We start from the raw sequence: 18,278 nt of genomic DNA, 5'->3' as shown, positions 1-18,278 counted from the left end.
AGGGATTCTGCAGGGAACAGAACAGTTTCAAATCCTTGTTCTCATGAAGCTAACATTCTGCTGGGGAAGGTAGATGATAAACAAGTGTGATATAATCACAGGTCAGATGCTGATAAAGTTACAGAGAAAAAACAAATCAACAAACAGGCATGGGAATGCAGGAATGCTGGGGGAAGGGAGGGTGGTAGTTTGAATGGGCAGCCAGGAAGGGCCACACCAAGAGCATGGTATCAAGCACAGCCCTGCAGGAAGAGGAAGAGGGGCCATGTGGATATCTCAGGGTAGAAAAGTGGAAACAACCAGTGAAACTGACATGCTGGAAGTAGCCCCAGACAAAGTGTGCTCTGGTCCCATTTCTGCCTGTTGCGGACTTTAGACCAGTCATTTTCCTTTCTGAGCCCCTTCTCTTCTTTGTAAAATGAAAGTGTGTCACTTGATCCTCTCCAAGCTCGTTCCAGGCTCCAACATTTTCCAACACCTGTCTTCTGAGGAGCCTCTTGTGTCTTATTCTGGACAGATGTACATGTTTCTATGTATATGTGTATGTATACGTTTATGTATGTAACAAACAAAAATGGTGGAACAAAATTCCATAAATAGTACTACCCTAATTACATGCAACCCACTCCAGTATTTTCCATTTTGTCCTATTCGGTTCTGTCTCATTTTGCTAAATGCTGATTGCACCCAACTAAATTGATTTCACTATCCACTAATTAGTCTTAAGGAACTGTTTACAGGCACTGAAATCTTCGTGGTTGCGGAGCCAAATATGGCAGCAGCAAAAACACATACTCATCTAAGAGAAAGAAAAGCTAACTCTGTACTGGAGCCTTCATCTGCCCTCTGCTTTCAGCCACCTAGAAAGCACACATGCCCACACAGGCCTGAGGATGCAGAGGCAAGACCTGAGTGTTGGACAGTTCTGGCCACTGTTTTTGCTTCTGCTGCTGCTTTCTTTACACTTGAGCAGATGGCACGGCAATAGTGAGATGTCTCTTTCTCATCAGTAAAATGGAAATCTCAATGAGGATAAGTCATAAAATCTATGTAGAATGGCTGGTTAAGTATCTGGCACCTAATAAACACTTAATAAATGGGTGGTGCTGCTGCCAAACTCGAGTGGTGGAGGTGAAGCCAAACTAGAGCAAGAAGAAAAAAAGACAAAAGCCCAGCTCCCTCTCACCAGGTCCTTAGAATCTAAAACGTTAGAGAAACAGAGGTGGATGTTGCATGTGCCAGTAATTATCTTAGTAATAAATGTCACAGAAGGAAGAATGTGTGATTCCAAAACGTGCTGCTTTCACTGCTAAATCCTCTCTCCTCTCCCTTCAGCAAACTATATGGAAATGGGTTTGAAGAAATACAAAGTCATGCTTTCAACGGGACGACGCTGATTTCCCTGTAAGTATGTGCTATTTCCCCAGCTCATGAATAAAAATGAAATATTACTCTGGCTACCAGATCACAATCAATCTCCGGCAACTAACTCAGGACAAAAATAAACTTTCAAGTGGCTAGTCTTCAGTGTATCACACACGTTACTAGGCAACTGGCTGGCTAGAAACCCCAGAGCACCCTGATTTCAAAGACAGATGCAGCCCGGAGACATTAAAGTTGACAGTTTGCTAAAATATTCAACACCCTACTTTAGTCTCATCTCACAGCCTCCCTCTCTAGCCCCCTCACTCAGGTTGATGGCATGTTAGAGGCAGCCTGATTTCAGTGAAGAAATTCTTTCCCCAGCCCCACTGCAGAGAAAACGGGCAACCCCGTTTACCGGCCTAATCAGCCACAACAGGCCCACTCACAGTCCAATCCCCATACTGCTGGGGTGGGGCGGGTATGGAGAGCATTTTCTACAGGGTGAGGGGGGCTTGTGCTTACACTACCTCGCATCCCAGACCCCAGCATTAACAGCCTTTAACTCAAGAAGAGAATCCCTACTAACTGTACCCTTTATTGTTCCCCACCTCTCTTTCCTTCTGTGGCTTCTTTTCTGAAAGAGTGGGTCATTTCCAATGCCTGCTGGGCTGGGGCCATTTGAACCCCAACAGGTACAGAGTAAGGTGACAATTAGCCTACAGTTGGGATATAAAAAAAAAAAGAGCACCTGAAAAGCCAAAAGCTTTTTAAGGAAAAACGAAGGAAAACAAAGGAAAAGGCTTCTATGAGAAAGCGTATAAACCACAGTCTATACCGGTGCTTCTCAAACTCTAACACACTGAAGAATAACACGGAGATTGTTAAAACATGGAGATTCCTAGTCCCCACCCACGGAGACTTTGCTTCAGTGCGTCTAGGGCAGAGCTTGAGAATTTGTCATTTGAGCAAGCTCCCAGGAGATGCTGAAACTGCCAGTCTCAAATTGGGTAACATTAGTCTTTACAACATACTATTTATTTTAACTATACATATTAATTCAAGACTCTAGTAATATTGGTACCATGCTATAGAGCTTGGTGGCTATGAGAATAGATCTAAGAGTCACTAACTGGACCTCAAACTCCAATGCCAGAATTTATCAGCCTAACCATGAGCAACGTACCTAAGCTATCCCAGACACAGTGTTCTCATCCATGAAATAGAGCTCCTAGTAGGCTTGTTTTGAGCATACCCCCACCAAAATGAAAAGGTCTGTTTGGTATCCTCAGTACTTAACACAATGCCTAGCACAGAGTAGGCACTCATCTATCATTTATTACATTGCACAGTCAATTAATTACATAGGAATGAATGAATGATAAATAAGATTATATTTTTATGGTCTCAGCCTGAGTCTGGCACATACCATGTGCTCAAGAAATGGTAACTTCCTATCATGGAGAAAAATTTCTCTCGTTTTCTTGTTGACTTGAAGCTAACGAAGAGTTCGCTCTAGCCAATTGAATCTGTCTCTGCCAAATTTATTTTTTTTAATGTTTTATTTATTTCTGAGAGAGAGAGGGAGAGATAGCATGAGCAGAGGAGGGTCAGAGAGAGAGGAAGACACAGAATCTGAAACAGGCTCCAGGCTCTGAGCTGTCAGCACAGAGCCTGACGTGGGGCTTGAACCCACGAACCGTGAGATCACGACCTGAGCCAAAGTTGGATGCTAAACTGACTGAGCCACCCAGGCGCCCGTCTCTGCCAAGTTTAACTCACAGGCATATCTTCTCCTGGCACAGTACTTTTCAGATACCTTATTCAGGTATTCACTCAGCAAGGGTTTGGCAAGCATCAGCTATGTGTGAACGAACATGCTATGCTTGGGGTGGAAATGAAGATGAATAAGCCCTGGTGTTTGCCCCACACGAGCTTACGGCCTAGGAAGATGCATGGCCAGATGGTATACAAACTGTATACTAAGTAGTAACTAAAACAGAAGGCAAAGCATGATGCCTGCCCCGAGAGAAGTAAAGTCCTCTGGGATTTCAAAGGCAGAAAAGAGGGAAATTAAAGAAAGCCTCCTGAGAGATGCAGACTTTGAGCTGGGCCTAAACTGGACAGGTAAAGAGAGAAGAAAAATGCATTCCAAGCAGAAGACAACCAGAGGAGAAGACATGCTGTTCACAGAACAGCAAACAGTACCTTTTAGAATGTTCTAGCTAAGAGTTGGGGACAAAGCAGGATGGGCCTTAGATGCCACAGTAAAGAATTGGGACTCTCTTTTGTAGAAAATGAGAAGCCACTGGGAGTTCTGGGATGTGAATGAAATATGAGGGTGCTTAAAGAAGATTCGTGTGTTAGCAGAAAGTACGCGGTTGGGGTGGGGGGTGCAAGGCTAGCGACGGACATCGGCAACCTGAATAGAGGGGGTGACTGAAGGCCTTTGTGGCTGAGGTCACCTGGAGAAGGGGGCAAAGTAAGAGAACTGAATATAAAATTGGGGGACACCAAGAGCAGAGGAAGAAAAGCCAGAAGGAACGCAAACAGAGTCGGGGGGAAACTAACAGAGAACATCCTTGGGAAGTCAGAGAAAACAGGACTTCAGGAGGGAGGGCCTTGGTCAGCAGTGTTCCAGCTGCCTCAGGGATGCCAAAACGGGGTGTGCACCTCAAGAAGTCCAACTAGTCAAGATTCTGTATCCCCCACATCTCACTGTTGCAAGAAAGAAAAAACCAAGAACACAAATCAGTTTGCCAAGAAGACAAATCAATGTCATTCATTTATTCATTCAGCAAACATTAGGCACCGCCAGTATATATTAGACACCATGTTAGGACCAGGGTCTGCAATGCTGGAGTGGAAAGAGTCCTCGCCCTTGTGAAGTTTCTGTTCTAGCAGAAGGGACAGACAAAAAGGCAAGTAAATAAATGAACTTATTGCAGATAGGGATACAGACTATGAAGGAAATAACCCATTACTGAGATCTGAGAGTACGGGGCTGACTTTAGGTTAGGTGCCCAGGGATAGCCTCACCATGGATATGAAATGTAGACTGAGCCTAGAAGATGACAAAGATGCCACTACACTGCCAGTAGTGAGGAGAAGCGTGTCACAGAAAGAGGGAACAGGATGTGCAAAGGTCCTGAACTGCCGAAGAAAAGTAGCTGTAACCTCCAGGAATTAAGAGGAGACCAGTGTGGCTGGAGGGTCATCAACAAGGGGAAACCGGTATGAGATAAACCTGGAGACAGACAGGGAACAAATCATGCAGAATTCAGGGGCTATGGAAAAAAGATTCTAAATTCTCTCCTAAGGGCAAGGCTTGAAGGTGCGGGGGGTGGGGAGGGGGCGGGGAGGATTGCTTTCAAAACTGTCAAGCAAAATTTTCAAAGTATACATTCAACCCAGTTTCTACACCTTCCTCACAAACAGGCCTGCCCAAAGTTGTTCAGGATGATGACACCAAAGCCCTACCAAGTCCTCAAACTTTTTACTTAGCCAAGTCAGGATAAGGTGGAGAGAAACAGCACCAGAAGGTTGACCTTAGATGCCTCCATGGTTCTGAGAGTCACTCCCTCTCATTCTCAAAGCACCCCACTTATGAAAATTTTGGGTGGAGTTTGGGGGTTCTCCCACTGTGGGTCAAGAGGTTATCCTGGCTGTGCTTCTCATACCTGGAGGGCTGTGTCACTGGAGAACATGAAAGTGACCCCCAGGAAAATGTGGCAGACGAATCTGATTTATTTTAACCGAGTTACATACTGCAGAGTTATCCGTACACAGAAAGACCTGGGTTTTAATAAAACACGTGAAATGCTCTGTCGTGAAATTTGAGCAATTAATTTGACCGGGCTGACATGACAATTATTTGCTCATAGAGCCCGGTTTCAATGATTTATGACCATAACAGAACATAATTAAAACAAACCAAATCAGGAAAAGGAGCCATAGAGGTTTGGGAGAGAAATTTTCTTTTGATTTAGATCTTCAACAGCAATTGACTCTGACAACCTCATCTCTTTGAAAGTGGAAATACACCCAGGGGATGGGACTGTGTGAGACTGACGGGTGCATCCTGATGGAAGGGCTGAGGATTTCTAAGGAAAACGTTTATAGAAGCATGTGGAAAAGAGCCCCCCAGGGAGTGAGATGCAGGGGTTTTTGCCATTTTTAAATGGCAGGCGTGATGTGGAGACACACAGAAAGACAATGGGGAAGATGGAGAGCTGGGAGACGAACCAGGTAATTGCCTATGCATCCTGCAGGGGAGGGGAGAGTGGATGTTGGTCTATTTATTTTGCCATGTAACACTGTAACAGTGATGCAGAAGAATCATGCTCCCATGCTTCAAATCATCACACCAACAACGGGTGCATTTTCCAGAATGCTCTTTGAGTCACCACTCTCTTCTTGTAGAAAGTGCTCAAAAGAAGGCTGGCAAGCCTGAGCCCAGGGACCCCTCTCCCAGCTCGCTTGTCCATCCAGAGAGGCGCCTGGGCTTGGAGATGCCAGTGTCAGGGCCCAGACAGGAGGCTGCTCGGCAGCACCAGGCTGAGCTCTTCCTGAACAGTTAGTTCACCCTGAGCTGCTTAGAGCTCAAGGAACAGAAGCCTCAGGTAGCTACCGTGTAGCAGTATCTGCTTGTGCCACAGCCTTAACAGCAGTGGTCCTCAACATATGCACACCTGGCGATGATCATATACCCAGCACAGAACCCCGTGCAGGGCATGCCGGGTGTGGGCCAATTTTCTACACAGGCTGTACCTCCTCCCTCTTCCTACCGAGTGAGAATGCATATCTGAAAAGGGTAACTTTGGACTCTACTTTTTGTTTTTCAAGTAAAGTATTTGGAAACTTCAGTATATTGCTCTTAACCAGCCCTGAGACCTCCAAGGTCAGGGCAGCTGAGTGCCTGATACAGAGCAGGCTGCAGCTGTGCCCTTCAGCCTTGAACACTGGAGCAGCATTTTCATCGCTGCCCAAATGTGCCGTGGCAAACCTTCTTAACTCCAGAACAGGAAAGGGTGAAGACTTCAAGCTGTAGGACAAAGCATTCTACCGAGTGAAGGGGAAACTGCGGGGGGAAAGGCCAAACACACGCTCCAGCAGTTGTACCATATGGCCCAGCACCAGCCTGTCTTTTTCGCCTTCTTCTCCAATCCCCCTTTTCCCTCTATGGCTGAGCACTGCGCAGGCAGGCTGCTCCAAATGTGCGCACACCCAGCCATGGCTGTTAACACCTGAAGTGCAGACCCCTCTAAGAACGCTGTCCTTCCCCACAGGGAGCTCAAGGAAAACGCACACCTGGAGAAGATGCACAATGGAGCCTTCCGAGGGGCGACGGGGCCTAGCATCTTGTGAGTACGGTGGTGCTACTCCCCTCCCCACCCAGGGGTCCAGCCACACTGTCCCCGGCCTGGCTTGTGGACAATCAGCCTTTGCATGGGAAAGGGCTGCCGTTAACCAAGAACACAAACTGGGGGCACTGAAATGATGGAAACTGACGGTCTCCGTTCTGGAGGCTCAAAGTCTGAAATCAAGGTGTCGGCAGGCTCGTGCCTTCTGGGGGCTGTGAAGACAGGATCTGTTCCCAGCCTCTCTCCTTGCAGCTGGTCCTTCCTTCTGGTTGTGACAACATGACTCTAGCCTTCATGTGGCTTTCTCTGTGTATCTACCTGCCTGCCTCTGAAGTTTCCTCCTTCTATGGGGACACCAGTCATACTGGATCAGGGCCCATCCTAATGACCTCATTTTAACATGATTACCTCTGTGAACACTTCATTACCAAATAAGGTCACATTCTGAAGTACTGGGGTGTTAGGACTTCCACACGAATTTGGGGGAGACACAATTGAATGTATAATACCAAGTATGGAGGCCCACCTCATGAGCCAGCACAGGGAAGGCTGCCCACCTGATCCGCTCATGGGCATCCAAGGCCGGAGATCTGACTTGCCCGTGGCCCTTGTCCAGACAGAGCTGAGCTGCTGTGCATCAGGCTTCCCGAGAAGCCAAACAACAGAACCAAATTCCCTAAGCTCTTGGGAGTTTCGTGGGAGGATGGGGGAAAGTGTAAAGGAACAGGAAATTGAATCAAGAGTCTCCTGACAAAGCCTTGGGAAGCCTGAATATCCCACAGGAAACCACTGTAGCTGCAGTCAGGCTTTGAGGAGAAAGGCAAGGGGGCTCCAGGGGCTCTGAAGCTCTAATCTGCGGTGACCTCATCTTTTCCCCGCAGAGGTGCCGGGCCCATTACTCCCTACTCTAGTATGCTGTTACTCATTCACTCAACAAACACTGACTGAACACATCCTGTTTACCAGGCAGCATGCCAGAGAGACTGGTGAGCATAATAGCTCTGGTCCCTGCCTTTAAAGAGATTAGAGTCACCGAGGGGTGACAGCAATAAATAGGCAAACAGGCATGTGATTTTAAAATGAGCAAAGTGCTAGAAGGATAGTGAACGGTATAATCCAGTTCGTTTGTTTGCTTATTCATTCACTCATTCATCCATTCATTTATCCTATAATGACTTTATAAGTCCCTACTATGTGCTAGGCACTGGATTAGGCATTGGGGAAACAGAGCATAAGGAAAAGATCTCCGCCCTCCTTCACAAAATGGAGGAAGACAGACAAAGATCAAATAAGTAAATAAAATACATAGTACGTAGATGTAGGTGTTGGTTGTGAAGGAGAAAAATTCTGTCAGTTGATGGAGGAGTTCTAGGGAGATTGAGAGTTACCATTTTAAAAAGGAAGGTCAGGGAAAACTAACCTGAAACGTGTCATTTAAGCAAACACCTGAAATAAGTGAGGGAGCAAAGTATATAGATATTGACAGAAGGGGCATTCTAAATAGAGGGAACGGCAAAGCAAAAGCCCAGAGGCAGGAACTTACCTTGTGTGTGTTAGAAGAACAGTGTGGCAGAGCTAGCAAAGAGGAGAGTTCTAGAACCTAAGGACAGAGAGGCGGCAGATAACTGGGTCATGAAGGGCCTTGTGGCCATTATAAGGATTTTACCTGTTCTCTGAGATGACATGAGGCTTTAGGATTTTGATCAGGGGAAGGAATGAACCAACCCAGTAATTCTTTTTTTTTTTTTTTTAATGTTTTATTGATTTTTGAGAGAGAGAGACAGCATGAGCAGGGGAGGGTCAGAGAAAGAGGGAGACACAGAATCTGAAGCAGGCTCCAGGCTCTGAGCTGGCTGTCAGCACAGAGCCCGACGCGGGGCTCGAACCCACAAACCGTGAGATCATGACCTGAGCCGAAGTTGGACACTTAACTGACTGAGCCACCCAGGCACCACCACCCCCCCCAACCCAGTAATTCTTGATACTCAAGCTCCTACCAGTATCAACTTGTGATTCTGTCTACTTTCTATCTCCCACCATTATTAATCCCAACTCTATTTCTTAGTTCTTGCCACTATCAACTCCTAACTACTACTTAACCCTTATCTGCTATCAACTCTTGACTCTGCTTCCTACCCTGCCACTGTCAACCTCTGTGCTAGCTCTCAGCCCCAACTCTGTCTAGTTCCCAGCCTCCACTGCTGTCAACTTCCCATTGTGTCCATTTCCTAGCACATACCACTATCAACCCCTGACCATGTCTGGTTCCCACCCCTGCTGCTGTCAACCTCTCCTGTCTCGAGTTGGCAGCCCTCACTACTGTCAACCCCTAATGCATCTATTTCCTAGCCCCCACTACTGTCCACCCCAACTGTGTCCAGTCCCTAGCCCCTGCTACTGTCACCCCCAACTGTGTCCTGTCCCTAGCCCACACCACTGTCAACTCCTGACTTCATCTACTCCCCAGCTCCTGCCGGTATCCATTCTGATTCTACTTCTTAATTCCTGCAGCCATCAACCCGACTCTGTTTACTTCCTAATTCCTGTCACAAAAACTCCTGACCTTCTCAATTTCCAAACTTCCATCACTCTCAATCCTAACTCTCTCTCTACTCTCCACTCAACATCATATTTTTTGCTTCCACTACCTCATGGCTCATGCCAACTGCTTTCTCTGCTGTGTCTCAGCTTCTGCCACCCTACACACAGGTCCCTGTATGTCTCATATGCAAAGTACACCAGACTCACAGTCATACAGGTTTGTTGAAGACTCTGCAGTCTAGTACACCCTGCAGGCAGAGCTCTTAGAGCAAGCTGGCTACTGACCCAGCCACGGGAGAGCCAACGAGAGTTGCCTCTGGGTCAGACACAGTATATGATGAAGTTAGTGTGGTCACAAAACACCCTGCCTGATAGCCTTTGCCTGAAGAGCTTCTTGGGTTACCTGCTTAGAAATAACTGTGAGTACTGGAGATACCTGCGCTGTCTTGGACAGAACAGTCAGACCAGACCTTAGTCTTATTTCATTAAGCAGCCGTTCTCATTACACCCTTAGGATGTAAGTGGTATGTAGGAGCATTCCTTCCACCCACAATGCAAAAATACTTCCCCACTGGTTTTCTACTGAGACTGAAAATATATTATCAGAGATTTACTCCCTCATAATAAGACCTTGCCTTTTCTACAATCCTAATTTAAAATATATCCCCCCCAAAAACAAAAAAACCCACAAACCAAGAAACCATCAGATCTGCAAAAGTTGTGTGCCCTATCCCTAACACATCCAGGGTAACTCTATAAAGCAGGATTAGAACACTGGTTACCTAAACCAACAAGGACACAAAAGCAGCAGGAATCTGAAGCCCCCGAGGTAAATTCTGCTGTCTCAACTGTTCCACCAAAGGCCCACACTAGCCATCGCTCCATGTTGTCAAGTGCATGTGTCTGTCAGTCATCTATTGCTCCCCTCCCATGTGCTGGGCACTAAGCACTGGGACAATCTGCTGAGGGGGACTGTGCTGCTGGAATATTTTCATGGGGGCATCAGCAGCAACCACTTAGGAGATGGGCAGGATTGTAAAATTTCCACGGACTCTTCCTCCTCTTCACATTTAACTTGTTCTCACACATTGCCTCAAGTCTAGAAAAGCCAAAAAGTTTGGGACCTTATTTACAAAACCTAAGCTTTCCACACAGTTCTGCTCACCTGGCCAAGGACTGGCTCGCTTCGGACTGATGAGTCCAGTTTGCCTTTAGAGAATGTGCAGTCTGCTTCCAGGTAAATGACGGCTAAGGCCATAAGCAGCTCTTAAGAGAATAACTGGCCTGTGCTTCATGAAAACCTAACCTGCAGGGCTTAAACAATCAGAGACAGAGGCATCTGAAGCCCTGAATATTTCCCCCTAGGAGCCAGCACAAAAGCTGATGTCACTGCATGTGTCTACTGTCTCACAAAGCCAAGTAGTTATTTCACGTCTGCTAAGTGGAGAGAGAGAGGAAGGAAGGTGGGGGGGAGAAATGCTAATGAATGTATGACAGGTGTAAGGAGTTACACTCAACCTTGAAAGGAATAATGGAGTGCATATGAGGAAAAAAACACAGCATAGATTTTGAATTTCTATCTTAATGAGAGTAACTGAATGGAGAATTAAGGGAAAGGCAAGATGGAGAAAAGATTTCTCAGAACCTAGAACAGTATTGTTGTGGAGAGGAGGTTTCATCCTATCCAATAAACAAAAAGGCTGGCTCCTTTCTATTTTTCAGGGATATTTCATACACCAAATTACAAGCCCTGCCTAGCTATGGGCTGGAGTCCATCCAGACACTCATCGCCACATCATGCTATTCTCTAAAAAAACTGCCATCGAGGGAAAAATTCACCAGCCTCCTGGATGCCACACTGACTTACCCCAGCCACTGCTGCGCTTTTAGAAACTTGCCANAAAGGTAGCGCCTGCCAACCTGTGGCAGAAACAAATTTCAAAACAATCAACTGGTCGACAGCTTCCTGCCCCTTCACTCCCTGCTCTAGATCAGCTCCACAGCCATGGGGTCACTTTCAGAGAGACAAGAAGAAAATGAGCCATCCTATTTCTTCCCCAAAACTGATTCCAAACAGTCAATTCACCCTGTAGCTACAAGACCTTTGTAGCCTACTCCAGGATAACTGAATTATAACCTTAAATTAGGCTATAATTACCATTGCAAAATGGAGTATGAAACTGACCTCCTAAAGATCAATTTGCTCTAATCCTTCTCAGAGAGCATGATATTTAAAGAAGGATGGAAGTAGGCTCAAGAGAGTAAATTTTACCTAACATCTAAATCTTTAATAATAAGAAAAATGGACACAAAACTCTACAGAAGGCTTTTTTAAAAGCTATTTCTCTCCCTGCAAGAAGACCATCTTTCATTTCAGAACAGAATCCTTGCTCTCTAAGGATTAGCTCAGTGCTCAAACAAAAAGGGCATGAGCTCCTGGCTGGTTGGTGTCCAGTGGGGGGCATCTTACTGATTCCACAGATAGTTTCAATCCAGAATAGAAAGACAGGGTGTGCAGAATTTCATTCTTTCCTTAAAGATTGTTTTCCAGAATTTTTTTTTACTAAGATGCATGCTAAGAAATACCTCTTTTTACACTGCAAACCAGTACATGTCACATAGATAATAAAACAATACTTAACTTTTTGACATGTGTGATTCACACATATTTTTCTTATCTATTTTACTCTATTTTATTTCATGTTTGTTTGTGTTTTTAATGCTAGTCTGTGCACTCTGTTGTTTTCATGACCCACTAATGGGTCACAGCTCACAGTTGGGGAAACATTTGCCCTAAAGTGTTATTATGCAGCCTAAGAAGATATTCTCAATTAATTAGAGGAGGCACTGGAAGAGGGGCACCAGGGTGCTGCTGTCTTTGTTTGGAATCAACCTATTTATAATGAGTCAACCAACATGTATTGCTGTACATCTACTTTGTGCCTTGCAGAGGTATGTGAAGCTAGATCTGAAGCTTTTGATGTAACCAAGAAGACAAAGCACTCAGAGAGTCATGCACTATTAACTGAGCTTCAAAAAATATTAACTGAGCACTTACCATGTTCCAGACACTGTGCAAAAGTCTGAAGATAGAAAAATAACGCAGAGTTCATTCCACCCCCGAGTATCACAAACTGCTGTGTGGTGGTAACATACAAGAGAGCCAGTGTTTAAGTACAATACAGCAAATGTAATGGTAGAGCTGAGAACATGACAGAATTCCCTGGGAGCACAAAGGAAGAGTTTTGTAACAGCAACAGAGCTTACAGAAGACTTCTGTGGGAGGTGATTTCCGAGGAGCTTTGGAGAGGGGCTAAGAAGTGGCTAGGCAAGTGTGGGTAAAACCATGCTGAGAAGACAAAATAGCTCACATGAAGGCACAAAGGCAAGAGACCAAGGATGGAAATCCCTCAGAAAAACTGGAACAAGATGACTTATGGGTACATGGAGGACACAGAGAGAGGTGGGCTGTGATGGGCTTCGGGTGCTGGGCCAGGATGTTCAGAGGATGGGGAACCACTGCCGAATTCAAAGCAAAATCACTCAGATTTGCTTTTGTCAAATAACACTCCGGCAGCTCTGGAGGATGGCTTGGAGGTGACAAAGCTGGTGAGAGATCAATTAGGAGAACAATACAGACACTGGTTTATGATAAAGCTGATTCTGGACACCTCAACTTTTGTGGCAAAGAGGGCACATCCCTTTCTGAAATTACTGGCATGTAAAAACATCAGTTCAGGGGCTTTTTATTCTAGTACATGAAAGAGACTCCCTCTAGGTAAAAAAAAGGTGGGGAGAGGATTATGCAGCTGTAGGCCAGCATCAAAGTGAGATAGGAATACCGTCAGACAGAGGTTGTCTTGATTGGGATTACAAGCTTTAAGTCACTCCCTCTCTATCCCTAAAGCTCGAAACCTTGGATGCTAGGGAGATGGGAGAGCCTGAAGCTGGGCCAGTGGCATGTTTATGTAAACTCTAAGTCACCCCTCTGCCCTGCAGCTGCTATGCCTGGATAACACACACAGCTGCCTGGGCAGATGGTCCCAAAGACCTTCTTGGTATCTATGATTAAATTTTTTGAAAAGGGTAGATTGAACTCAGTGCTATGAACTGAAGGCCAAGAACAACCACATTTCCTGTTAACTATAGATTGGTGCACACACAGTATCTCTAATATCAGATACAGTGCCAGCCTCAAAACACATGCGCGCGCATGCGCGCACACGCACACTCACACACACTTTGATCCAAATTTGAGGATTTATATAAGCCCGACCCAAAATAACAAGTTGATTAATTTTTGAAAGTGAGTCCAATAGGTCAAATAGTTCTGCTCTGTCATCCCCCTTCCTGCTTTGTATACAAAGTTGTTTGTACAGGAATTATCTTGTTAATACTGGAGAAGAATAACCAAGAAATTTCTAGTTTCGATTGTCTCAATTCTCCTTCCTCCTTAGGAAAGGTTGGGTTTCTCACCACCTTCTCTCCTTCCCTCTATTTCTTCATCCAGTCTTCCTTTGTGCCTCCCTTTGGTTTATATTCACCTTAGGAATATAATAAGTGTAGGCCCCTTTTAATTTCTTGATAGTTCTTCCCTTTCCATTAGGCTAAGCTCCTTCCAATGATGGAGGAGTAGGGAACACCCACATATATTTCTGCACATAAGGAAACAAAGCAGAAAATTCACATCATCATGTTAGGTCCTGTATCTGCAAATCCTCACAGATTTCCCAGTTACAATTCGAAGCCATGAATTCTGAATGATTATTTGTTCATCAAGAGCAATGTGGTAAGGAGAGTGGGGAGGAGCAAGCCCTAATATACCATAAAGGTAGTTTTTAATAAGCATTGAAAAATCCATGATTCCATATGAACAATTTAAGTTTTTTCATCTCTGGAGCCCACACAAAACACTTAGCATTCGGAAGCATTTTATCTAAGCTGGAAGCCCTCTAATGACAATTCCAGAGCCTTCCCTCTCTCCCCGGGGAAATGTTTCAGTCAGGACAATGGTGCAGAGCACGACTGGTGTAATGGGCAAAGAATTTGGATGAACAAAGCATAAATAGACATGATCGTGTTTAGTTTAAAGACCAAAGGCTCAACTGCTTTTTTTTTAAACCTCTTTTCTTTCAGGCAGAATTTTTCATTTTCCATTTTTGAAAACTTTTCCAAACAATGTGAAAGCACAACAAGGAGACCAAATAATGAAACACTGTAAGTATTTGCATGCAAAGAAACTCAGGAAACCACGTCTCGTTCTGTGTGCACCTTATTATTATCAGTGCCAAGGCTTTTCTTTTGATAAAAGTCTTCGTTGGAGGGATGTTTGCAAAGCACTTCTTAATAGATTTAAAATAGGAATTTTTTCTTTACAAGTGGCATCCAGGTGAACAGACATCTCTTTTAACTGTTTTTTAAAAAACTCTTTGAAAATTGTATCATTCTACAATTAAATTCTCCAAAGAAATCAAAATTTTTATTTGCAGGTGTTTTGAGGTCACTTAGGGCTTGTTTAAATGATAGCTTCATTTTTAGGAATTTTCACTAGTCAGTGGTCAGCATTCCACAAAGATTAACTGATTGCAAACACGGCTTCTAGAAGCAGTCACTACCCTTCAAAGAGATTCAGGCCACCTTGACTACTATGGAGCTTAAAATTATTCAACCTCAATGCTATCACTAACATACACTGGATGGGAGATCCGTTTCTATTCTACTGGCTGACTTTTTTAACATTTTTCCTGGCTGCCTTGGCATTTCACCTACCTTCAAATGTAAAAGAGCATGCCTCAAAAGATACTCCCAGCATCCCTAGGCCACATTTACTGTGATTCATGTTTATTATTCCCTGCATGTGTCCTTCAGACTACAAAACCTGATGCCCTTCTAAAACACCTTGCCATTCCCTCTTCTACATCTTTTTTCTTTTGTTTCTTTTCCCCCCCACCAATCTACAAGTTCTATGGAGGCAGCAGGGTGGTATGATGGAAGGACCTTGGGCTTTGGGGCTTCTCAGAGTTGGATGTGAATCCTTGGCAGTAAGGTTCCTGTAACACTGGGTATCCCTGGACAATACTTATCTTTTTTGAGACATTATCCCTCATCTGCAAGGGACAGCAGAAATATCATTTGGCTTTAAGACCCATGAAAGGGAAGAGAGTTGTTACAAAATGTGACAGCATCTGGGGTACGTTAGAAATATCATACTCGGTATCCTTTTTTTCTTTCGTTTAAGTCAGACACCAACTGCCCTTGTGTTCCTTTTTTCACTCTCCCTGCCCTTGTTTGGATAGTCTGTCGGCCAACTTCCATGGAACTCTTTTGCAGCCTATGGCTTTTTCCTCATCAACAGGAAACACTTCTGGCGGAAGTCAATGGTAGCATCAAGGGGTGGGTTTCAAGACAGGAGACTTAGCCCACTGTCAATCATCCTCATCATCCCTGCCCCATGCCTTCTCAAGTAAGCCTAGTCTCGAGTTTGCTATGCTAACACTGCTTTAAAAAATATCCCCTAATCTCCAGCATCCCCGAAACTATGTGAAACCAGTGCATAATCTAGGTAAAAAGTGTGCTCCCTGTGAAATCCCCTTGCCCCCTTCCCACCACAGTGCTATTCCTAAGTCCCTGGAATTTACAAATTCTAGAGCCAGTCACTTGTCTACTCTCCCCAAGATATCAGTGTCCTTGCTGTTATGGCTGGCCCCTTTGTTCTCCAACAGTCCCCATCTTTCCTCCCGTCTTTGTTCATTGTGATTGGAGTGGCCCCTCCTTCCTCTGACTCGGTGTTGTAGGCCTATTCGAGTCCATTCATCCCTTCAGTACTAAAGACAGCTCCCTGCTGGGTTTTGTCAAAAAGCGTGCCGCTTCCCTCAGGAGCTGTCCCAGGACACAAACCTAAGTAGCAGCAGGTAGGTATTTGGTCTGAAGACAAATCACCAAGGAGAAAAACTGCTAGACATATGCTCAGTAGGGCAAAAAAAAAGAGAAAGGACAAAGGACCAGAGGAGTGAGAGACAGAACATGTTGGACCTCTTTCTGACAGAAATTTATTCAGAAATCGTGGCAGAATTTTTAGAAGCTTTGAATTAGTGCTTCTGAAGTAGTTTTATTAGTAGCAGCTAAAGTAGTTTTGATAAGAGGAAAGCAGCAAGGGAAATAAGATGGAAATAGTGGAAAGTTTTCACCTGATTTAATAAAGGCTATTATTTTGGAGGAATCCTCCAGGGAACTTGCTTAAAACACAAATTCCTGGGCTCTGTCCCTAGTGAATTGGATCCAGGGTCTGCACTTTTAACAAACAGCCTGGTGATTCTGCTGGAAGTGGCCTAAGGACCACACTTTGAAAAGCACTGACAGAGAGACAGTGATGTACAGGAAAGGCCTGTACATGATGGATATGAAGACCTAGTGATGCCACTAGAGCCTAGTTCTGAGAGACCTTAGGCTAATCACTTACCTTCTTTAATCTTGGTTTCCTTACCAATAAAATGAGGGGTTCAGTGAGATGTCTTTAAGAACAATTCTAATACTGGGATGCCTGGGTATCTCAGTCGGTTGAGCATCCGACTTTGGCTCAGGTCATAATCTTGCAGCTTATGGGTTTGAGCCTCGCATTGGGCTCTGTGCTAACAGTTTCGAGCCTGGAGCCTGCTTCCAGATCTGTGTCTCCCCACCTCCCCCCTCCTTGCTTGTGCTCTGTCTCGCTCTCTCAAAAACAAATATTAAAATTTTTTAAAAAGAACTTTTCTAATGCTAAGAAATAACCCATTTTCTTACATCATTCTTTATAACCACCACATCCCTTTAAAGATTAAAAACACAGATATTCTTTTAATGGGCATGAGATGAGGACAAATGTACCCATATTTAGTAATAAAGCAGGTGAACTTCTTGTGCAATCTTCTGTGCATAGCAACAATCCTTCGCTAGTTCCAAAGTGGTTTCTAAGAAATTCCTAGCAACGTCTTGGAGTCCCAGATCATGAATTTCTTTTTATTCTTTTTTTAATCTATGTTATTTCCCTTCAGTAATTTGAGTACTGCTCAAATATGTCATTTCATCCACTCACTGAACTAGGTTCACACTGTCTTGTTCAGAACAGGGGAAGCAAAGTTCTGAGAGTAGAGAAAAATACTCTTTTAATGTGTGAGGGACCCGAAGGTAAAATACTGTTTGTAATGGCCTTGACAGAAAAATTATGCCCATTTCTCCAGCTAGCAAGATTCTATTAGCAGACTGTGAGCAAAGAGAAAATTTGTGGAGCCTACATGCATCACACTGTACATACTCATTGTCCCTCTATCTTTTCAATTTCTCTCAGAGCCAGGATCACCCTGGTTTATTCATTCCACAAACATTTATTGAATGGATAGTCTGAGCCAAAACTGTGTGAGGCACTGAGAGTTCAGAAATAAATAAGACCTAGTCCCCTGCCTTCCAAGCTATCAAAGAATAGCTTCACAGACTATTAAAGAAGACACGCTTCATCACACAACAGCAGTACGGTTTGATAATTACAATAGAACTTAAGTGAAGCCTTGGCGGAGAGAAGGGGTGATTAACTCTTTAGAGGTGTGGAATCAAGAAAGGCTTCACAGAGGAGCTTACTTGTAAGGATGAGGAGGAATTCACCAAATAGATGGGGAGAAAAAGGGAAGAAGAAACAGCATATACAAAGACAGAGGGATGAAAGAGTAGATTCTGAGACCCACAAGTCACTTCATGTAATCAAAAGGAAGGTTGCACAAGCGATCTACAAGAGATAATTATAAGAATCCCTAACTTTTAGTGAGCACTTAATATGTGCCAGGCATTATTCTAAACATTCTATAGGTAGCAATGGAGTTAATCCTTAGCACAACCCTACTGAAGGAAGAATGATTAGTATCTCTATTTGGCAAATGAAGACCTTATGGCACAGAGATGGTAAGTAACCCTGCCATCCCAGCCTGTAAAGACTGGAACCCAGTCAGTCTTGCTCCAGACCCCATGTTCCAAATTGTGCAGCAC

At 44.4% G+C, this 18,278-nt stretch overlaps 1 protein-coding gene across 1 annotated transcript in view; it reads left to right on the top strand.

Moving 5' to 3' along the window:
- LHCGR (luteinizing hormone/choriogonadotropin receptor) overlaps window positions 1-18,278 on the top strand; it is a 40,472-nt gene that overhangs the window by 19,798 nt on the left and 2,396 nt on the right. Inside the window, exons 8-12 of the mRNA XM_077749201.1 lie at window positions 1,336-1,404; window positions 6,651-6,725; window positions 10,989-11,171; window positions 13,574-13,576; window positions 14,403-14,483. Of these exons, the coding sequence (XP_077605327.1) occupies window positions 1,336-1,404; window positions 6,651-6,725; window positions 10,989-11,171; window positions 13,574-13,576; window positions 14,403-14,483 (411 nt within the window). The remainder of the gene's footprint in view (window positions 1-1,335; window positions 1,405-6,650; window positions 6,726-10,988; window positions 11,172-13,573; window positions 13,577-14,402; window positions 14,484-18,278) is intronic.

Source organism: Crocuta crocuta, unplaced genomic scaffold (assembly GCF_008692635.1).
Source record: "Crocuta crocuta isolate KB4526 unplaced genomic scaffold, BGI_CrCroc_1.0 scaffold118, whole genome shotgun sequence".
Taxonomy (NCBI): Eukaryota; Metazoa; Chordata; class Mammalia; order Carnivora; family Hyaenidae; genus Crocuta; species Crocuta crocuta.
The sequence above is the reverse complement of the archived record's forward strand: the minus strand, read 5'-3'. Positions and strand labels throughout refer to the sequence as shown.